General features: G+C 36.9%; 1 protein-coding gene and 1 pseudogene across 4 annotated transcripts in view; one reads left to right on the plus strand and one right to left on the minus strand.

The window, feature by feature from the left end:
* The window catches only part of PIK3C2A (phosphatidylinositol-4-phosphate 3-kinase catalytic subunit type 2 alpha), a 78,106-nt gene that overhangs the window by 46,294 nt on the left and 8,026 nt on the right, over window positions 1-23,786 (minus strand). For 2 of the 3 annotated variants that reach the window (XM_081153748.1, XM_081153747.1), the window contains exons 2-3: window positions 11,951-13,084; window positions 4,966-5,069 (exon numbers count right to left, since the gene is read on the minus strand). In XM_081153748.1, coding sequence (XP_081009874.1) covers window positions 4,966-5,069; window positions 11,951-13,021 — 1,175 coding nt within the window. In that variant the 5' untranslated portion in view covers window positions 13,022-13,084. The remainder of the gene's footprint in view (window positions 1-4,965; window positions 5,070-11,950; window positions 13,085-23,786) is intronic. The other variant, XM_081153749.1, reaches the window with a different exon arrangement.
* LOC308564859 (large ribosomal subunit protein eL33 pseudogene) lies at window positions 20,003-20,334 on the plus strand (annotated as a pseudogene). Its single transcript has one exon. The product of its transcript is annotated as a large ribosomal subunit protein eL33 pseudogene (transcript).

A 23,786-nucleotide genomic window follows, 5' to 3' on the forward strand; every position in this document is an offset into this window, starting at 1 on the left:
GATCCACCATTAAAGAAATGTAATTGAAAAAAAGGTACTATAATAAAATTAAATTGATGTTGAAAGTGCACTCTTAAATGCAAACACATTATCTTCAGATACTTGATTGCTGCCAAACTTACTCCTCTGCAACACAATAACATCTTCATAGGACCCAGCCTAAGATTTTTTAAAAATTTATTGATTTTAAAGAGAGAAGAGGGGAGGGAGAGAGAGAAGAGAAACATCAATTTGTTGTTCCACTTATTTATGTGCATTCATTGGTTGCTTGTTGTATGTGCCCTGACAGGGACAGAACCCATAACCTTGGCATATCAGGATGATGCTCTAACCACCTGAGCTACCAAGCCAGGGCTGACTCAGCGTAAGATTCTTATTGTTTTGCATATACTTGGTTTTCTCTTGTTTTCTACAGTATGAATAAAATAGATATTCACAGCAAATCACATAATTAACTAATACATGAAGTGGTATAGAATTTTGCCGACAGTTAAGCAAGCTTTTCATTTTCAGAAATCTTTAAGGATGATGAAAGCAAAATTAGAAATTCCTGATAGCTCAGCAAACAAGAATTTATTAGACCAAAATTGGACTGATAAAAGTTGGGTTGCATTCAATGAACTTCACTTGGCGGGGGGTGGGGGTGGGGTGGGGGGGGGCTTCATCTCCTTTTCTTAAAAGAAGTCCTTTCTCTTACACAACAATGTGAATGTACTTCATGTCACAGAACTGTGTGTGTAAAATTGGTTAAAATAGTAAATTTTATGTTATTATGTTATATATATTTTAGCATAATAAAAACAGGTTTTTTTTAACTGAGTCCTTCTCTCTATTTGACATCATGGAAGGTAGCCCAGAAAGATACAGTGATTTTCACTTTTCATTGAATTTATTGGGGTGACATTGGTTAACAAATTATATAGGTTTCAGGGTACAATTCTATAATACATCATCTATATATTGTATTATGTGTTCACCAACCCAAGCCAAGTCTCCTTTCATCACCATTTATCCCCCCTACTGTAATTTTCTTTTTTCTATAAAATTGATAATCTATTTTCATGGTTTTGTCTGCTTTACAAAAACTTGGAAAAAACCTAAGGTGGTAATAGATTCCTTAAAGCTGGGCTTTCTTTGGTTTTGTTTTGTTTATAACTAAACATATAAAATCAAATTAAATGAGTAAATTGATAACTGCTGAGTAAATCATTCATTTTCAATATATAAGGTATTTTTACAAACACTTTAAGCCAATACAGCTTGGTGTTTTTAAGCAATTACCTGTAAAATGTATTTTTTTTAACTTTATTTTCTTTTTCTCTAAAATTTCTATTTCCCTATCACCACCAAAGAGCTTTGTTTGTTTAAAGTGGCTCTATAGTTCAGGAAATTTAATATCTCTATGCATACAATAAAATCTTTTACAATTTATTTCCCTACTATGTGCTTGATCAAGCTAAAGTTACATACAGACAGAGCCAAATCATGCAAAATCAGAAGGACAGAAGAGATTAAAATGAGGGTTTTAAAAGTTAAAGATAAAAGTAAGGATTTAAATTGAATGTTACTTTACAAGAAAGTACAGACTCAGCTTTGTTTAAAATAAAATTAACTAAATGCAAAGGCGCAGTCCTAGAAAACATATAGGAAGTCCTTGGGGTCAAGACACTATTATAGGATATAAATATTATATCTGAACCATATAGGAAGGAAAGAAATACAAGGCTATTCAGAATGACAAGTCTAAAGTGTTGTTTCTCATTTTATCCTAGAAAACCACAAAAGCAGCAGCAAAAACTTCTCTGGTATCTAACATTCGTCTAAGAACTTTCTCTGAACTGATGTCTAGTAGATATCGGCAAGCTTTGTCAATTAACACTGAGTGTGAAAGGCAAGAAAACAAGAAATAAAAACCAGGAAAACACAGTAGTAATGAAATGTCCTAAATCAAAGTATTACAGGACTTGAAACGGAAAGAGACCTTTTGAGATCAACAGTCCAACTCCCTAATTTCACAGAAGCAAAAAAACAAGGCCTAGAACTGGCACTAAATTCTAAGTTTGTTATACAGTAAACTTAACTGTAAGCAATTATCTCCATAGTCTTATACTAATTTCACAGCTGAATTTAAATGATTAAATGAATCATTTTAGGAGATTTCAAAAAGAAAAGAACTGGCTCTCTAAGACTATGAATACTTGTTTTTAAAATGCACTGCAGATATGAGCATATTGGAAAAAACAGAAAGAGCCATTTGTTTCTTCAAGGGACATCTCCTCCTGACCTCAATCTCCAAGATCACAGGGGAATGAGAGAAGTTCCTAGAACACGGTTTCCAAAACACCTCTACTTCAGACCTCGCTTCAACAGCACATATACTAAAATTGGAATGATACACAGATTAGCATGGCCTCTGCACAAGGATGACACACAAATTTTTGAAGCGTAAAAACAAACAAAAAAACCCCACACTTCTACTTTCTACTGCTCTGAAATATTTGTTGCAATCATACTCTCCTAAAGAAAATAAAATTATAAAAAGAACTCATTCTCTCTTTAGTTCATCTAAGGTTTCACATTACATAAGCCAGTGTGCGTATGTATGTGTATGTGTGTGTAAATAATAATAAATCATTTTAGCTTATTGGAAGAGTCTTTGTAAATAACTCAAAGATTCAAATAGGGAGAAAAGGCAGGTCACAGAGAGCGTAATTTCTCAAATTAAATGCATAGTCACTCAACAGTTTCACAGAAAAAACACAGGGCTTCTGGAGAAAATTAAAGGGATTAGATGAATTCATAACAGATTATTTCCAAACCATTAAAGTAAAAGACTATTTCCAAACTTTTTTTTTTTTTTAATATATTTTTATTGATTTTGGAGAGAGGAAAGGAGAGGGAGAGAGAGAGATAGAAACATCAATGAGAGAGACATTGATCGGCTGCAGCCCGCAACCCGGGCATGTGCCCTGACCGGGAATCGAACCCCTATCGCCTGGATCCTAGGTCAATGCTCAACTGCTGAGCCACGCCCGGCCGGGCTATTTCCAAACTATTAACCACACAAACATAATGATATAATGGCACAGGTAATTTCTAATACATGCAATTTGCATACTAAGTCATCTAAATTGTCTCTTCTACTTTAATGCCTACTGAAAACTATGAGTTTTAAAAATCCAGTTAAGAATAACCTTTGCAGGGAAGAAAAAGTGGCTCTAGTGATATTTTTCTTCTTTTCCTCCCCCTAGGGTATTCTGCAGAAAAGAAATTCTGGTTAAAAGATAACATAAAGAGAGAGAGTTTAAATATATATGTGTGTGCTTTTATTGATTTTAGAGAAGTGGGAAGGGAGAGGGTTTGGGAGATAGAAACATCAAGAGAAACATCAATCGACTGCCTCTTGCACAACCCCTCTTGGGGATGGAGACAGAAACCTGAGCAAGTGCCCAGACAGGGAATCAAACTGGTGACCCCTTGGCTCATAGGTCAATACTCAACCACTGAGCTACCCCAGCTGGGCAAGAGAGAGTTTTAATGAAATATTACCAATAGTCTAGAAAATTAAGTCCATTAAATTACATTAAAATGATGTACCTACTCAAAAATTATCTGGGAACCCCAAACTCTGCTTTGCTTATAGCAGATCACACTGGAAAAAATATAGAATTCAGAATAAATCCCCTGATGGTAATCTACTTTCCCTTCTTTTGATAACATATCTCATCCCCTTAGCCACAATGTTTGTTCTTCCTCTTCTTCCTTCCATGGGTTTTTTTTCCTGTCTGGTGCTGGCCGAGGACTCCCTTTCATCTTTGCTAGCAAGACCATTAGAATATGAAGTCTAACCTATCAGTGGCTATATTTCCCCGCCTTCAGAACCCCACCTGCAGTGAGAAAATGAAGGCAACATGCATGGAGGAAGTGGGGGAAGAAAAGGGAGGAAGACAGAAGGATAGGATGTGAGAAGAGTCCAAAGGGAGGAGGGACCTTCACAGTGTATGAACTGCTGGATCTGGCTGTCACTTCGCTGCGTAGCATCCTTCCTCTTTCTGTTATATGGGCTTATGAACCAATATATAACCTTTCTTCTTTTTTAATATATCTTTATTGATTTCAGAGAGAGGAAGGGAGAGGGAGAGAGACAGACACATCAGTGATGAGAGAGTCATCATTGATCAGATGCCTCCTGCACACCCCCCGAATGGGAATCAAGCCCACAACCCAGGCATGTGCCCTGACCAGGAATCGAACCTGTCTCCTGGATCCTAGGTCGATGCTCAACTGCTGAGCCACACCGGGCCAGGCTACATAACCTTTCTTGATTTTAAACTAGTTTAAGATGGGTTTCTAGTACTCATAACAAATATGGCTAATACACTGATATAATGGAAAGAAAACACACTGAACCAGAGGCAAAGGAAATCTGGCAGACTAGCTGAGTAAGCTTTGGTAGGTAACTTTTCTGAGTCTCAATTTCTTCATCTATAAAGAATATTAGACAGATTTGAGAATAAAGAACATTTTAGAAATGCATTTTTCTAACCTTCGGAAAATACATTTGCTCCTTTAATAGTGTCTGTTATCTCTTAAATAAGTATGACAGTATTTTGAATGCTAGAAAAGTATTCAAGGGGCAAAACTAAGGATCCCTGAAACAAAAAAGGGCATTATCTATGTGTACTGAAACTTGAACATTTAAGCCATATTTTCACTGGTTAATAGAATATCAAAAGTCTACTGCATGACCTCAGTTTTTCTTCTAAATACTCAGAAACATAACAGATAAGAATACAGGTTTAACTGTAGTTTGTTAATACGCCAATTAAAATTTTAAGCCACAGGGAGAAAATAATTAAAAATTTAAAGTTTTTAGAATTATTAGCACTAAGCTAATTTTCAATAAATTTTTAAACAAGCATTTAATAAAAAATAATCTTTAATTTATAAAGAAAAATTCCTTACTTTGTAATGGATTGACAAAAAGCTGCCACTTCCTCATTTTGTACTTCAATTTCTTGTAGAAGAGAACTTCCAGTTGGCAAACTACTGGTCCCATTTGGGTCTTTCTGTAATCAAAAAAGTGTTTTTATTTTAAAAGTAAAAGATCCCCAAAACGCTAAATAGCAGCATAGTACAAACACATTTTTATTAAAATATGTACAGAGATATGGAGGTAAAATTACATCAGTAACAAAGTTTTAAATTATGGACTTCTCTATCCATAAAAGTAATACCAACTAAATTTTATTTTAAAGTTTATTGGTTTTATTGCTCCGAAGTAGAAATATGGTGTTCTTTGTGTTGGTAAGAATGGAATGCTAAAGACATTTCCATTCAAAATCTTCCTGAAATGAATACTAAGTTAACAGCTGAATGAGATTAAAGGACAAGCCTTTATTTTAAGACAATGAAGAGAGAGGCCCATTTGGCACCCCCCTAATAAACCTGGAATTCTATATATGGGGTGGGGCGAAAGCAGATTTACAGTTGTGAGTACAGGAAACACAGAGTTTATTCTTGTATTATTATTTAATTATTGTATTATTTTCCATACAAACAACAGTAAACCTACTTTTGCCCCACTGTGTATTTAACTTAGGCCTCAAATATCAACAAAGCAGTTGATTCTTTATGTAAGAGAATGAGTTCTAGGAGTTAGTGGACATTTTCTATGTTAATAAACTTATACAAACAACGTGATAGTCCTTCAAAAGTTAAGTTTATGTCTGATCGAAATTTGTGTGCAACATTCAGGAGATAAATTCACCACCCAAGCAAAGCCAAATAGTAGAGTTTATATGTAGAGGCATTTTGGTTACTACATAAAAATACTTAATTTGGCACAAATTTCAAATGTAAATTTCCATTAAAATTAGAAACTTGGAACATTCACAATTCAAAATTAAGTGACTCAGAACCCAGTGAATAAACGTCAAGACTTGTAATGGATTCAATGAACATTTTGTCAGAAAATTAAACTGGAAACTTAGGGCAATGATTCCTATACGAATTTTCTTCTTTTAAAACATGGCAGAGCCCTTTCTGCTACAATGTGATATGCATATTTGGGGAAGAAAAAAACAAACAAGTCTTAAGTTCCAGAAAATCACAACTAAAAATAACAAAGCTTATGGGAAAAACAGAGTTAAGGCAGATTACTCAAAATCACTGTAGCTTTATAATCAAAGTCCCAACTAACACAATAAAAAGTCCTTAAAAAATACTAGCACAGTTAAGTCTCCACTTGAATTTGCACCTAGCATTATGGTCTTTGAACCTTAAACTCGGGAGCTTCATCATTTGTGATATGGGTTCTTGAGGGCATTTGCTTCTAGTCAACCAATTGAAATTAAAAATATTACCTAAGATATAGATTTCTTCAAACAAAATTATTAATGCAAAGGAAATGTCTTCATAGCTTCTTTGTACTGCTTTACCAGAAAGTTTAACACTGTGGAATATGAAACCATTCCTAAAGCTACTCATCCAATCACCATTTTTACTAAATAACACTTCTGCAGGATTTTCAGTGTTTTCTTTAACATTTTCTTATATTACGTATACTTTCTTTTTAATTGTGAGAAAGTTTGTTCCTGGTTGCTTTATTTTTTTTTATTATTATTTTTTAATATATCTTTATTGATTTCAGAGAGAGGAAAGGAGAGGGAGAGAGAGAGATAGAAACATCAATGATGAGAGAGTCATTGATCGGCTGCAGCCCGCAACCCGGGCATGTGCTCCGACTGGGAACCGAACCCTGATCGCCTGGATCCTAGATCGACGCTTTAACCACTGAGCCACGCCTGGCCGGGCCCTGGTTGCTTTAAAATGTTAATAAATTGGTAAAGATTATGTATGAACTAATGCTATTTCCCCATTATACTGACATCAATCTCTTATTTACCAATTATCAGTTAATTTGTGTTATAGAAACAAGCACTAGAGCAAATAGAACATACTACCCTAAAATTGGGATTTGATGTTTCTAACAAATCCTCTGGTCTGACACTTACTTCAAGCTTGTCAGCTTGTCACAGTCTAATCCAATCATATTTCTGAGAACTTCCTAAATGATTTCTATGTTCCAGTTAGCTTGAACCTGCAAATGATTAATATTTGTAACCCTCACATTGTATAACTTCAAGTATATATATATGTGTATATATATTCTGAATGTCTTTATTGATTTCAGAGAGAGGGAGAGGAAGAGAGACATAAACATCAATGATGAGAGTCATTGATTGGCTGCCTCCTGCAAGCCCCCTATTGGGGAAAGAGCCCGCAACCCGGGCATGTGCCCTGACTGGGAATCGAACCCTGATCTCCTGGATCCTAGGTCAATGCTCAACTGCTGAGCCACGCCCAGCCAGGCAGCAGTTTTTTCTTATTATTTGTCTCTTTCATTCATTAAAAAATATGAGCCTGGCCAAGCGTGGCTCAGCGGTTGAGCATCCAGGAGACTGCAGTTCCATTCCTGGTCCGGGCACATGCCTGGGTTGTGGGCTCTATCCCCAGCAGGGGGTGTGCAGGAGGCAGCCAATCAATGACTCTCTCATCATTGATTTTTCTCTCTCTCTCCCCTCCCCCTTCCTCTCTGTGAAATCAATAAAGATATATATTTTTTTTAAAAAGGAAAAAACTGCTAATTCCATTATCCAATATATGCAACAAAGAAAGGTCTGCTGTAGAAGATACTGAGTTCTCTAGTAAATATATTGGGCTTGGAAATCCATGAACATGTTTGATCATCACCTAGAAATATTTTATTCCAGAAATTCTATTCCAGAGCTAAAGATCTACATTTGAGGATCATCCATCAAATTCCTGCAATTTTCTACAGGGAAATTTATGTCTGCTAATTGCTGTCAGCATCCATCAGGATCACTGAGAGGATCTTGGGGTTCTTGGGTCCAAGTTCCATCAATAGGAGATAGTCTGTTTAGGAGGCTGAGGGACACATAAGGGGTTGCACTCACTGGGAATGAAACTGGGACATCTCTCTCTCTCTCTGACATACACACGGGGGGGGGGGGATTGGTTTATTATAATAAATTGGATCATGTGATTATAGCGAGTGACAAGTCTCAAGATCTACTGTTGGCAAGCTGGATATCCAAGAGAGTAAATGATATAGTCCCAGTCTGAATCTGTCAAGCTCAAGACCCAGTAAGAGCTGTTGTTTCATTTTGAGTCTGAAAGCAGAAAAAATCTATGTTCCAGCTCAAAGGCAGTCAGGCAGGAAGAGATCCTCATTGGCAGTAGGGTCAGTCTTTTTGTTCTATTCAGGCTTTCAACTGATTGGACAAGGCCTACCCATATTAAAAAAGGCCATTTGCCTTTACTCAATCTACTGATTCAAATATTGATCTCATCCACAAACACCCTTACAGACACACCCAGAATGTATGACCAAATGCCTGAGCACCCCATGGCACAGTCAAGTAGACAAATAAAATTAACCATCACAGCCTCTCGACCATAAAAAAGCCATGGAGTCACATTGCTGCAAGAGTCTAAACCAGTAGTTTTCAAATTCTGTATCTTGGAGCCTAAAGAATAAAGCACTGAATGAGAGAGAACAGGTAACAAATATTAAAGACAGCCAAGAACAAAACTTTGGGCGAATGCCTATATTTAGAGGCTAGACAAAAGAAAAGGAGTCAAAGATCACAGGAAGGAAACTAGGAAGTTTTCTAAGGCAACAGAAGAGAAACTTCAAAATGAGGAAGTAGTCAATTGTTGCAAAAGCAGCAAAAGGGGTGGACAGTGAATGTGATCACTAGATTGGCAATTAGCATTCATATTATCAGAAGTTAAGGAAAAGGAGTCAAATACGATGAGAATAGAGACTGGAAAGGCAGTTAAGTACAAATTCCCTTGTAAAGAATAATGGTAGAAAATACTTTGGGGAGGCAGAATAGAAAAAGAGGTGAAAGAATTTTCTTAATTTTTTAAAAAATATATCTTTATTGATTTCAGAGAGAGGAAGGGAGAGAGAGTTGAAGCATCAATGATGAGAGAGTTGTCATTGACTGGCTGCCTCCTGCGTACCCTTGACTGGGATCAAGCCCGCAACCTGGGCATGTGCCCTGACCGGGAATGGAACCATGATCTTCTGGATCCTAGGTCGATGCTCAAACGCTGAGCCACGACCGGCTGGGCAAGTTTTCTTAATTTTTAAAGGGAAGAAGTATCTCCTCCCTCAAGCCTGAAAGAAGGACAAATTTGAGACGGGCAAATACATACAAAGGATAGCCTTGACCTCAACATAAAAAAAGAAAAGAAGAGGTAGTGAGACCCTAGCTGGTTTGGCTCAGTGGTTAGTGTCAGCCCTCGGACTGAAGGGTCCTGGGATTCGATTCCTGCCAATGGCACGTACCTCAGTTGTAGTCTCCATCCCTGACCTGGCCAGGGCTGCGTGCTAGAGGCAACCAATAGATGTGTCTCTCTCACAACGTCTCTCTCTCTCTCCCTCTGAAAAGCAATGGAAAAAATATCCTCTGGTGAGGGTTAAAAACAAACACACACAAAACAAACAAACAAACAAACAAAAACTTATCAGTATATACTCTGTAAAGCAGTTATAAGAATATGGGAAAACTTTATGCCTACAAAAATCCAAGGTTCGTGCCACATTACCTAAAAATTAGATAGAACAAATACCAAGTTTTCAACAAATATACTGTAAGCAAATTATATATGTATGTTACTATTCAGAATTTGGTTACTTCCTTATTTGATTTTTAAAAAATTTTTACAAAAAAGACGTCAGTAACCTATTCAAATAATGTACTACATTCTGGTAGATAATGAAAATCAAGATTTGTTCAAGTTTCCCTCATCTTTAAAATTAATAGACATTTTGTCAGTGGGAATATAAATGTTTATAACATCAATACAATTAACTTTTAGAAAGAGTAATATCCACATAACTTTGCAAAACCACTTCTATGAAAATAATTTAATTCATTACTTAAATGTTTGAAATCTGCTCAAAGTAGCTAAATATATAGCTATTAACTCAAAATCTGATTTAAATTTAAACTGCCAGAAGAGAGTTTTAAGTAGTATTCCTTTTCCTGGTTTTGTTCACAAAACATTTGAACTAAAGTATTTAGATTATTATTAACAAAACAAGACACTAGAAGGAAACAGGAAGTACGCTTGCTGAGTGAGAAGAAAAATACCCTTCTGAGTTTTTAACAACAAAGCATAAAATTCTAACACGAAATGAATACTTAAGTACATAAAGTAACTAAAAAGAATAGGCATTGCAATCTTATTTCCCAACAAAAAATATAAATGTTGTGTGAAAATTTAAAAGCTCCGTCAAATATTTGTGCCACAAACTTCCAAAAGTACTAGTGTTCTATGTGCCTTCCCCATTTCGCCTAAATGAAACCAAACTTTATCTGCTTGTACACGAAGAAAATGATGAAATTTTAGTGTTAATAGAAGAAACTTTTCTTTATATATAGAAGTCCTTTTACAGCATTTGTAAGAAAAAGTGCACACCAAACCTCTGATTGAAGACATTCAAAAACTGCACTGAGGTATGGGGGTGGGGGAGAAATGTCGGGTGGAGGGGATCAATGGGGGGAAAAGGGGGGATAATTGTAATACTTTCAACAATGAAAATAAAAAATTTAAAAAAAAAGTATAATTTGTACATTGACAACCTATTGGCTATTTTTATAAATTCCTTTGTCAACATTTAACTATAATACCTGCCTCCCTGAATTTTCTTCCCTCCTTGTTTTACTTTTTAGGACAATAAATTTTAAAATTAAGTTATTAAATTGAATTTCTCAATTCACAGAGAAAGGTATAAACAAATAAGATTTGCTTAAATTTTCTATAACATGTATTTTAACTTTCAGCACCTGCTATCACCTCTCTTAAAATTTAGCACACACTGCTTGCTACTTAAGTAGGCACAAAGTAACTTACTTAATATATTTAATATATTGAAAATTTTAGTGTATCATTATTTCATCTTTTTTTATTACAACACTGTGGGTCCTGGCCAGGTAGTTCAGGTGGTCAGAGCATTGTACCGTACACCAAGGGTGGAGGGTTCGATTCCTCGTCCGGACACACACTCAGGTTTCGGGTTCAATCCCTGGTTTGGGCGAGTGCGGGAGGCAACCAATCGATGTTTCTCTTTCACATCAATGTTTTTTTTTCTCCTCTCTCTCTTCCCCTTCCTTCTCTAAAATAAAAATGTATTAAATTATAAGAGCAAAATACAAATCTGCAACTAGGATACTATATTTGGAAAGAAAAAGTTTTTCTTCTGACGGAAGACATCCTGCCTCAGCCACCCTTAACTAATTTTTCCAGATAGTAAGGCTATATGAACTCAACAACTACACCATTTAGACTATAGTTTCACTCCTTACTTTTATCAACATAGGTGATTAAAAACAGTCCTTTCAATTGCTTTTTTCCTGTCTCTCTGGGGTTCTCCTCTTTCCCTCCTTTCTTTCACTCATTCATGGTTAAAAACAAAACAATATAATGAGGAACAACAACAATATAAAAATATAATTAGAATTTCTATAATGGGGTTAAAAACCACAATTCCTTGTTTACCTTGAAAAATAAGAGGTAAAGAAGAAAAAGGAGGACCATATTTAAGAAGAAAGGAAGAAACAGATAAAAATTATATTAAATGCCTATCAGTGATAGCCAGGTTCTTGATTAGAGGTTCTTAAAATTTATATAATTCTTGAAAAGATAACATTAACAGCAAGCAATATTTCAACTGGCCTGTACATATTTAATCCTTCACCATACACTCTAGGAGTCACAGCACACTTTAGGACAAAGAAAACAAGATTCGAAATGAAAAATATTTTTTACCTAATAAATTATGCACACAAATATGAACTCTGTGTTAATACTAAGTTTGAGTAGTAAAAAAACAACCACACACACACGATACCTGAGACATTTGGCCCTGGACTTTTGTAAGCTGAGTTGTTCGAATATTTAAAGACTGGCTTCTTGTTACCATTGCCCCAGAAAGAGATTTTCCGATCACCTTTCTTTCAAGGTGACAACTTGCTAGTGATCTCTCTTCAAGAAGAACAGCATCCCAAGGATCCTCTGCTAGCAAACCTGGAACATTTTTCTCTTCTTCATAGTTTAATGCCTCCACATTGTCCACCTTAGGCTTACTTAGAGGATCCAAGTCTAACCAGTCGAATTTACTGATATCTTCAGACTTTGGAGATACCTGTAGATTGTTAATTGTAGCTTTTGAATTTGTTATCTCCAAATCAGTCCTTGCTTTTCCATTTTTTAAAAATGCTGATGTACTAGCTATTTTGTCAAACAGCTTTGCCATGTCAGGACTGACTACTGGACGACAGATAGGTAAGCTTCCTTGTGGATGAAACGGTGTGGTGGATGTCAAAGGATATGAAAAATATGGGGACTGTCCTGGAATACTTAAATATATAGGTTCTGTGGATGGAAAAGTAGGCATTCTTGGATTAAAGCCATTTTGGAATGCAGTCTGCTTATTACTATAAGTTGACTGATAAATAGAAGGTAAAGTATAAGTGGAAGGCCCAGATAAACCAGTTGGCCACTGTCCTCTCTGAATAGTCGGTCTAAGATACAGCTGTGTTGAAAATGAAGGGCTCAGAACAGGAGTAACTGGCATTACAGGCGTTTTCCTTGTCTCAAAACTGTCATCTAGCAATAGTTTCTCCAGCTCAGCTTGGGTGAGCTTTTCTACATCAATATCTACTGCTCTTTTTTGGGTATCTGATTCAGGAAACACCATGAGATCATAGTCCTGTTTGTTATAAGCTTGTGCTTTTTGTCTGGTGCTGCTTGACAACTCAGAGCCTTGCTGATTATCAGTTACTCCTCTATCTTTTTGCAGTTTTGCTAAAGCCTCTGCTTCCATCTGTAACGCTTCTTCTTTGTCCACATCTTTTGTTCTTGATTCCAGATGTGAAGATGAACATTGCTTAAATCCATTGTTGCTGGATATCTGAGCCATGTCCACTTAAAAGACCAACCTTCCTATATCTACTTTTTTCCTTGTAGTTCCCAGTATCAAGACCTATACAAAAAATAAACATAACACTCAATTAGATTTTTTTAAACACAAATTTTGCTTTTAACCTACTTCATATGATTCAGTTAGGAGTTAAAGCCATTTACAAACACACTATCAAATAAAATAAAATGAACAGATAGGGGAAATCTGGGTGAGAGGAACATTTTAAATTTCTTATACACTTACTGCTAGGTTAAGGAAGATGTTTAGACATACAAGACTGCCCCATTCCCTGACCTACCCCTACCAGGAAAACCAGAAGAGTAAATAAACTCAACAAGCCTTCACTTTAGCTGTCACAATGGCTACCGTTAACCCAGAGGCACTTCTGCCAGAATTCTTGGCATGAAATGGCTTAAATGCTAGTCACTATTTGCAAGAGTTCCAACAGGGTTTACTATTATGCAAATAGCAAGTCAAAAAAGGTTTCAATCTTTTGCTATGTGCTAAACTGCTCAAAAGCCAATTAGCAATAAAAGTACTGAATACCTAGTCAATAAAATCAAGGAACTAATAGTGTATCAAAATATCATATGAAAGCCCAGCTGGTGTGAAGCTCAGTGGTAGAGTATCGACTATGAACCAGGAGGTCCCAGTTTGATTCCTGGTCAGGACACAAGCCAGTAGGGGGTGTGCAGGAGGCAGCCAATCAACAACACGTCATGGATGTTTCTATCTCTCCCTTCCTCTCTCCGAAATCAATTTAAAACAAACATATGTATATAGTTTTGATCACACTTCTATTCTGATTATCTTCAGTTAAAATCAAGTCATAATACTAAAATTCCTCCTTTTCAAATTGCTAAAATATTTATTCATAGACTAGAAGACAGCTTATTAAACTTTCTCATAGATCAGGTTTTTTTAATTTATACTTTTCTATTTAAGACAAACACTTAACTTAGATCAGGATTACCGTGTGAAGCAATAAGACAAAGGGTTAGTTATCTACTGTGTAACAGAGGGCACATTTCCTGCCTCTAATCAATATAATATAGGGGGTTAAATGTGGGTTCTGGAGTTACACTACCTTGATTTATGAAGCTGTAAGGCCCTGGGGAAATGAAAACTTTTCCATGCCTTAGTTTACTAACTTCTAAAATGAAAACGTATCTATCTCTTATATAAAGATTAAAGGAAACAATGCAACTAAAAGTGTTTACCATTGGCCTTGAGTATAAGCACGAAATAAATGGCACCTATTATTGATCTGATCTGGTTTGTAATAACCTAGTTTGAAGACTTAGAAAGCAAGAGAGCTCCTATTTAAATCCTTTTTCTAGCACAGTGGTTGTCTACTGTAAATAAATATTTAATGAAAGGACATAGGAAAACACCCATAGTAAATACAAATTACTATAACAGTAATGAAAATCCTAAGTGTTGAGGTAATACCAAATGAAAAAAGTATTAGTGATGAGGACATGAAGAGGTATTCAAGGAAGACATCCTTTGCAATTCTTTTATAGAACTATAGTTGAATTTGAGGCATTTCATTGAAAAGCTATTCCAAATTTTTCCCTTCTGTGGTAGACCACAAAATTTGGCACAATGTACATATATAAATTGTACACTTCATTGTATGTAAATGTTTTATCAAAAGAAAAAACTGTACACAAATACTGACTCTTGCTAAATATGTACAAATTAGAGGAAAGTACTAAAGTCTACAATTTACTTTGAAATGCATCAAAAAAATAAGATGAATTGATGAATAGAAGGATAATAGGTGGATAAATACATGGTAAGTATAGGAAAATGTTAGCAGTAGAATCTAGGTGGTAGGTATATGGGTAGCTCCTCAACTTGGCTGCATTTCTGAGCATTTTCAAAATAAAATGCTGGGTGCAGGGGGAACAGGCACAAATTCCTCCCATTCCATTATACACTGCCCTTTTGCAAGGTGACTTTATTGCTCCTCCCATAAGGAGGTGGGGTCTACTTCTTTACTTCATCTGAGCTGGCTTTGTGACTTTCTTTGACCAAGAGAATATGAAAGAAATGACATGCTGGGAGTTCTAAGTCAAGGTCATAAAAGGCCTGGTTGCTTTGGCTCTTCCTTTCTTGAGTGCAGCCACTGCCATGTGAATGACTACTCATAATAGATCAGAACATACTAGGAAAGAGAGGCCCAGGCAATAGCCAGCACCAACCACCAAACATGAATGAAGTCACCCTCTTAGACCATCAATGCATAGTCCAAATGACCACACACACGAGTAATCCAAGGCATGACCAGCAGAAGAAACTACCTAGCCTAAGTTCAAGCCAAATTGCTAACCCACGAAATCATTTTGGAATGGTGTGTTACACAGCAATAGATAACTGATAAACCTTTTCTTTTTACTTTTAGAACACAAAACTGAAGCTACTTACCTATTTATCAGTAAATTTCTGTTTTAACCAGCACAGCCACCACCACCACCTTCCTTTACTTGTTTTTAAAGAATGAACAGTTCCTGCCCTACCCTGTTTGGCTCAGTGGTTAGTGCGTCGGCCCACACACTGAAGGGTCCCGGGTTCGATTCCAGCCAAGGGCACCAACCTCAGTTGTAGGCTCCATCCCCAGCCTGGTCAGGGCTTGTACAGGAAGCAACCAATTGATATGTCTCTCTCACATCAATGTTTCTCTCTCTCTCTCCCCCTTCCAATCTCTCTGAAAAGCAATGAAAAAAAAAATAGCCTCAGGTGAGGAGTGGGGGGAAAAAAAGAATGAACAGTTCTGCTTTTTCTTTTTAAGGCTGCTCCCTCCACTTCCCCTTAATCCCACCAAATTCACCTACTTCTTTATAATGATTGCCTCCTTTGCATTATTAATTTGTCCTTTACTTGATTTTCTGCTCCTCTGCCATAAAATTGTTCAAGTTTTCTCCATACTGAGGGGAAATTTTCTCAACATTCTCCTTTAGACTCCAGTAGCTTCCATTTCAATTTTCTCCTTTCATGGCCAAACTTCTCAAATGAGTGACCCAGAAAGTCCTTTCTTTACCCGTTCTGCCTTGGGAAAAACCTACTTGTCCTTCAGGGCCCAACTGAAATACAGCTTTCTGCCTGAAGCTTTTCTTTTCTTTTCTTTTCTTTTTTTTAATATATCTTTATTGATTTCAGAGAGAGGAAAGAAGAGTGAGAGAGAGAGATAGAAACATCAATGATGAGAGAGTCATTGATCAAGCCCACAACCGAGCATGTGCCCTGACCGGGAATCGAAGCCCGATCACCTGGATCCTCGGTCAACACTCAACCGCTGAGCCACGCCCGGTAGCTATCAGTAAATTTTCTTACAGTAGCTATCAGAATTCATCTTTTTAACTCAACTACTAATTCTTATCTTTATGGTGTAGACTTCATGCTATTTTTGCCCATTGGGCATCCTTTCTTCTGGTAGTAGTATCTATAACTTCCCTTTTGGAAACTATCTCCCTTTTATTCCACCTAGGGCTGGACCATACTTACTCCCTACCTCATCTCCCCCACCCACTCCAGAGGATCCAAGTCTAGCCAATCAGAGTTAACCACAGGATTTCTGAAACTATTTGTAAAGGAAGCATATGGTTGAGGTTGCTAAGCTGATAGGATGTAAGCCTGGCACTGCTGTAACTATCTTTGCCACCACTTGAGGAGATGCCTGAGAATATATGCAAGCCAGGAGAAAGCAAAGATAAATGAGACAGATTCTGGATATTAGATTAAGCATCTGGATCTAATTCATTTCCAAGGCCAGTCTTTTCATTTATGTGAGCTAATAAAACCCACTCTTTGTTTAAGCCATTTTAAAATTACTTTCTGCCATGATAACCAAAAAGATCTTTATTAACACAGAATCTGTAACCTATATGTTCACCTAATAGACTAAAATAAGCTTAAGTGCAGATGCTTACTTAGATAGTGGTTTTTTCCCCCCTACAACATTTAAAACCACCTTGCTTAATAAATACGAAACTTAATTCAATGAAAATGTGTGTTAAAAGAAAGGAATAAGGACTAACGAACAGTCCGGAAGAAGGGATTTTCAGATCACAGAAGAGTATGAAGGTTTGGTAGAAGAAACGAGTCAAGTATAAACTGCCTGTTATTGAACACCACAACACACTGCCTATTTTTCACAAAATAAGATGGATAAGAACAAAATAACAATTTACAAAGAGATAAAGATACTGAACTGTAACTCATCTTCCACAAACATAAAGTATTCTCCTGGCTCCCATATTTGGTAATAATATGGTATTGTTCTGAAAGGGGAATCTGGATCTTTTTTTTAAAATGAGTTTGAAATACAGTTTATTCAATGGAGAACACACTTATTCCAAATATTTCAAATTAATGTTATCGCTCATTTACTGACAAAGGTATAAAATTAATAGCCTGAAATATATTTTAACAGTGAATGTGGTGTTTCACATCACCAATTCATTTGTTTGCTCTATCCCTACTACCAACCCAAAGCACTATGTATACGCTAAAGTAAATTCAACTTAGTGAGAGTGATCTATTAGCAGCTAAATTACCATATTTTAGTTTTCTAAAAGATGATCACTTGTGTATGCTCAAATGGTAATAAAGGACTTAAAAAATTGTCCAAAAGTAACCCTGTGCTTCAGCTATTTTCCTAGGACTGCTGTACTGACATGCTCCGTTGATTTTTAAAAATGAAACTTCATCTAATGACAAACATTTAGCAGGACATAATTTCCCGCATGCTAATTCAAAATGAAAACTTCAATGCTAATATTCTCCTAATTCAAACTGGGAAAGACAATATAAGTAGTGTTTGAATGATGACTGTATGCCATCTGCCAAAATTTTCCCAACATAAAGTAACCCAGAAATGATCTCAAGGCCACTTTAAAATTCTTCAAAAGAGTGCAATTAAACCATTCAGTTAAACTTTGGGAGACCATTTGCAGACCCAAAAGAATTAGTTTAAAAGCTCTTGGCTTCTTCTGTGGTAGACATTCATTTAGAATTTAAATTTAAATCTAAGGAAGAAAATAAAGCAAGCCAGCTCTGTTACTCATCTAAATGCTTTCCCATCTTAAAATTCAAGATTCCACCCTGGCCTGTGTGGCTCAGTTGGTTGGGTGTTGTCCTAAGCACCTGGGACTTGATGCCTGATGCCCGATGCTCAATGCCCAGTTGTGGCTCTGTTCCCCCGGTGGGGGAAGTCCACGGTTGGGGCCTGCAGGAGGCAGCCTATCAATGAAGACTCTCTCATCATCGATGTTCCCATCTCTCTCTTTCCCTCTCCCTTCCTCTCTCTGAAATCAATAAAGATATATTTAAAAAAAAAAAAAACTATAACATTTTTAGAATCAGAGAAGGGAAAATTTTCTTAACATATAGAAAGCAGTGGCCGTAAGAGAAAACATTAATAAATTTGACTATAATTCAGAACTTTTATTCATCAAAAGACACCAGTAAAATGATTTTCAAAAAGGAAAGAAAGAAAAACATAAGACACAGAAAGGAAGATCTTTTTAACACATAACCAAAGGACTCAAGTTCTGGATAAATAACTCCTACAAATTAAAAAGACAGTCAATCTAAAAGAAAAGTGAGCAAAAGCATCAACTTCATAAAAGAGAAACCCAATGGACAATATATGAAAAAAGGCTCAATCTTAGTAGTAATGAAGAAAATGCCCATTAAAACCATAGTGAGATACCACTACACATAACACTGGGGAAAAAATTTAAATGTTACAATACTAAATGATAGCAAGGATATGAAAAAATGAGAAAACACACTCCTGGGAAGAACATGGATAAACTATATGTTCATGGTCTGTTTCTACTCACAACACTGATACCAAATGTGTGGGGGATGCGGTCCACATTAACATACAGTTCTCCAACTCTCCAAATACCAACTAAGTGTCCTACAATTCAATTCAGTTCTGACAGTGAGATTCCACAGGTTTACAGGCTCAGTCCCAAAAGACTGTCCTCACTTCAGATGCCAGTTGCAAGTATTGGATCCTCAGGGTTATCCTCACTTCTATCCAACTTGTGTACAGATCAAGGGTTCCCACAATCCCCACTCTAGATCACAAGAAAACAGCTTACTTACTATTATGTTTATTATAGAGGATACAATTCAAGAACAACCAATGGAAGAGATGCACGGGGCAAGGTTGGGGGTGGGAGAATGCTTAGAGGTCCCCAAGGCCTTTCTGGAACTGCCACCCTCCTAGCAACTCAATGTGTTCATTAACCTGGAAGCTCCCAAACCCTGAAATTTAGGAGATTTTATTGAGATTTCATTACATAGGCATGATTGATTAAATCATTAGCCACAGTGATCAGTAAACTTCTAGCTCCTCTCTCCTCTCCAGAAGTCACAGGATGGGGTTGAAAGATCCAACCCTCTAATCAAATCTTGGTCATTTTAGTGACCAGTCCCCATCCCGAAGCTATCTAGGGGTCCCGGACACTAGTTATCTAATTAGCATACAAAAGACTCATTACTCTGGTGATTCCAGTGTAGAATTCTGGTTTTAGAAGTTGCATTACAGCCCTAGCCAGTTTAGCTCCGTGGTTAGAGCACAGGCCTGTGGACTGAAGGGTCTTGGTTCAGTTAAGGGCACATACCTCAATTGCAGGCTTGCTCCCTGGCCCCAGTTGTGGTGCATGCGGGCGGCAGCCAATTGATGTCTCTTTAACATTAATGTTTCTATCTATCTCCTCTCTCTCTCTCTCTCTCTCTCTCCCCCCTTCCACTCTCTCTAAAAAGCAATGGAAAAAATATCTTTGGGTGAGGGGAAAAAAAAAGAAGTTGCATTAGCTTGTCAGGAAGGCAGCAATGTTTGGTGGTGGCTCTATCAGACAGTTATGGATATGTACATAGAATCTTATAGGCTCCTTTTCCCTGCCACCTTGGAGCCTACGGAGGTCTGTTGGGAACAGAACTTCCACAACAACAAATATGTCTGGAAGGCTGTGGTCCAAGGCCATTTTTGCTGATATAAGCAGGGTCTCTGGAACCAGAGGGAGCACACAGCTTTTCTTAAAATTTTCAGAAGTGTTTATGCTCAAGATGAAACTGAATTCTATGTAGGCAAAAGATGTGCTTATGTATACAAAGCAAAGAACACCACAGTGACTCCTGGTAATAAACTGAACAAAACCAGAGTAATCTGGGGAAAGGTAGCTCGTGCTCATGGAAGCAGTGGCATGGTTCATGCTAAATTCCAAAGCAACCTTCCTGCTAAGGCCAATGGACACAGAACCTGTGTAATACTGTACTCAAGGATTTAAACTTATTGAAAAGGAAATAAATAAAATGGATTTGTTCTCTTGTTTTTTTGTTAAAAAAAACCCTCATAGGCTCTACCTTAAAATATTTCTGAGTCTGAGCATTCCTTCATTATATTCCTGTTACCATCCTAAAGCAACCAACCATGATCTCTTGCCTGGATTTTTGAAAAAGCCTCCGAGTCTGTCTCTGCCCCCCCTCTATCTCCCTCTTTAGACTATTCTCAACACAGCCAGAGTAACTCTGAAACACCTAGATCTTTTTAGTCCTGTGCTCACAATTTTCAACAGTGCCTATCTTGCTCAGAGAAAAGGAAAAATCTTGACAATAGTCTACCAGGCACTCTAATATCTAGCCCTCCTAATACCACTCTCATGTTAACTCTCCTCTCTGCTACTGTCAAAAGGGCCTCCTTGTTTCTCAAATACATTATGCTTCTCACTCAGAGCCTTTGTTCTTCTGTTCCCTCTTACTGAACTAATCTTCCCCTGGTTAGCTGAATGGCTCACTCTCTAGGTTTCTTCAAGGTTTCATTGTGAAGGTGACTTTTGAGTCAAGTCCTCAGTGACAACCTAGTTAAAACTATAATCTCTAACTTCACTGCCTATGCACTTTATTTATATTCTCCTTCAAAAATAAAGAAAAAAAATAAAAATATGTTCTCCTTAGTATTTAGTACCATCTAGTATAGTATTTATTTTATTGTCTATCTTTCCCCTCTAGACTAAGTGTCATAAAACTGGAATTAATATTTGTTAGGTTTATTCCTATATCCCAAGCACCTAGAACAAGCAAGCAAGCAAGCTTTCATTCAGATGTTTGTTAAACCAATAAATGAAATTAGCTCTAATATGGACCAGATTAGGAAGCAATTCTTCACTGTAGAGTGTCTTTGTAATCTGTAAGATACTTCAGAGCACACAAAAATATCATACTTAAAATGAGTATTTTAACCAAAGAGATACAATATTTTTTAAAATATGTTTTTATTGAATTTTTAGAGAGAAAGGAAAACAGAGGGAGAGAGAGATAGAAACATCAACGATAAGAGAGAGTCACTGATCGGCTGCCTCCTACATACCCCCTACTAGGGATCAAGCCACAGGCCGGGCATGCGCCCTGACCAAAAATTGAACCTGCGACCTCCTGGTGTATGTAATAATGTTCAACCACCTAAGCCACACCGGCCAGGTGAGATTCAAGATTTTTTTTTTTTAAACATATCTTTATTAATTTCAGAGAGAGGAAAGGAGGGGGAGAGAGAGCGATGAAACATCAATGATGAGAGAGTCATTGATCGGCTGCCTGGCCCGCAAACCGGGCATGTGCCCTGACCGGGAATCGAACCCCGATCTCCTGGATCCTAGGTCGATGCTCAGCCGCTGAGCCACGCCCAGCCGGGCGGATTCAAGATTTTTAATCTACTCTAGTTGCATTCATTTTCACTTAGAGTATTTGAAAATCATTTTAACTATGACAAATAATAAACCATTAATTTCTTTCTCTGAGAAGAAAATCATGTGTACGTATTCTCAAGATTGTTTTTCAGAGACACATTGTCCTTTTTAGTCAGACCAAAATACTATTTTGAAGTACTTGTGGGAAATACAGTTCAAGTCTGCTGGTTGACAGAAATACTGGGCATTGGGCTCAACAGAGCATTTTGGCTAGAGGATGTTATCAATGTAAAACTGAAGACCTGAAATCGTGAAAGGAGTTGAGACTGTCTTGGGAGAATATGTAGAATGAAGGGGGAGAAAGAGACCAGGAAGAAATCATGAGGGCCACTAAAACTTAAGCAGGAAATTAAAGATCAGAGGACAATAACTGATAGGTATCAAGATCGATATCAGAGAGGTGAGGGAACAGAGCGTCCTAAGAAGAAAGCAATCAGTATTGTCCGAAACTACAGGGATGTACAATAGGATAAGGACTGAAAAATAGATCTAAGAGCTCATTTGTGATTATTTTAAAAATAGCTTTATTGTAATATAATTCACTATAAAATTCACCCATTTAAAGTATGCAACTCAATTGTTTTTAGTATATTCAGAGTTGTGCAATCATCACCACTAACAAATTTCAAAACATTTCTATCATCCCCAAAGAAACCCTTTACCCATTATCAGTCAACCCTCATTTTCCTTCCCCCACGGACCCTCACTAGTGATTTTCAAAGAGGACAGTTTACACAAGTGTGGAAAACTGAAAAACTAAGGAATTACAAACAACAAGGGTATATTATCCTTTCAATTCTTTGACAGTAAAGAGGACTAGGAGAGACAGGTAGAGTGGAGGAGGTATCTGGAACGGCTATTTAAAGCGGGAAAGGACTTCAACATGTGGTAGGTTGAAGAGAATAATTCCGGGAACAAAGACTGAAAGGTACAAGAGCTGGGAGATAAATACTAGCTCAGATCCTGGGTACAGTCCAGCAAGGCAGAATCAGTACAGATGGAAGGATCTGACTTGATAAGGAAAAGATACCTTAGGAGACTGAGGTGATAAAGGTAAGAAACTACTAAGTCAAAACTAAAATGGATGACTGGGAGTGGGGAAAGCCAGTGGTAGGAAGTAGATTTACTTCTCATTATCTAAACTTTAACAGAGTTTTAAATATTTCACCAGTGGTAAGATTTACTGTTTTAAAATAAAAGCGACAAATGTGCAATAGAGACCTTTCTCATCTTATTAGTCAGGGAAAAGATAGAATTGGAGCCATAACCTGGATATAAGAATGAGTCATAGGAAAAGCTAAGAGAAGAGCCTTCCCCAGTTTCTTCAGAAGTTTAAAGATGGATGAGCCTAGCCTGGTTCCTGCATTCTTTAACCTCCTTACCACATGTAAAATTACGCTTTGCCCAAGTACTACAAACAATTAATAAAGGGCTAAATTCTCCCATTTTGACAAAAAGCAATGGCTACACCATAATCTAATAAGCACTGGCAGTCGTTATACTCACTACCTTCAACACTTAGAAGCAATATTCTCCACATAAAAGACTCACAACCAGGGTATTCATCCAGAATAACTTCTATATCTGCATATGTATATAACTATGTGTTTGGGAAGGGGACAATGAAAGGGGGGACAGAGTCACAGCAAGAGGTTCCTGTTGAAAGACATTTTACTGACAAAGCAGTTTTCATTCTAACTCCAAATCTCAACAGTAGTACTGCTTTGTGGAGATAATTGCTGAACTTTGGACTACTTTATTGTTCATTCATTTAACATGAATAATTAAATATATTCTAACATCACCCAATTCCAACATGACAAGTAACAGAAAGCTTTTGTGCTAAATGCCTCCATTCCAACTTGGATTAAGGTAGGAAAAAACAAAACTGAGTTGCAACTGAGAACCCCCCAAATAGGGAATAATGAAAGACTGATATGAATACTTCTAGAATTTTGCCCCCAAACTCCATCGATTTCTATGGTTAACAAAAATCT

This window comes from Miniopterus schreibersii (assembly GCF_964146895.1).
Source record: "Miniopterus schreibersii genome assembly, chromosome: 12".
Classification (NCBI taxonomy): Eukaryota; Metazoa; Chordata; class Mammalia; order Chiroptera; family Miniopteridae; genus Miniopterus; species Miniopterus schreibersii.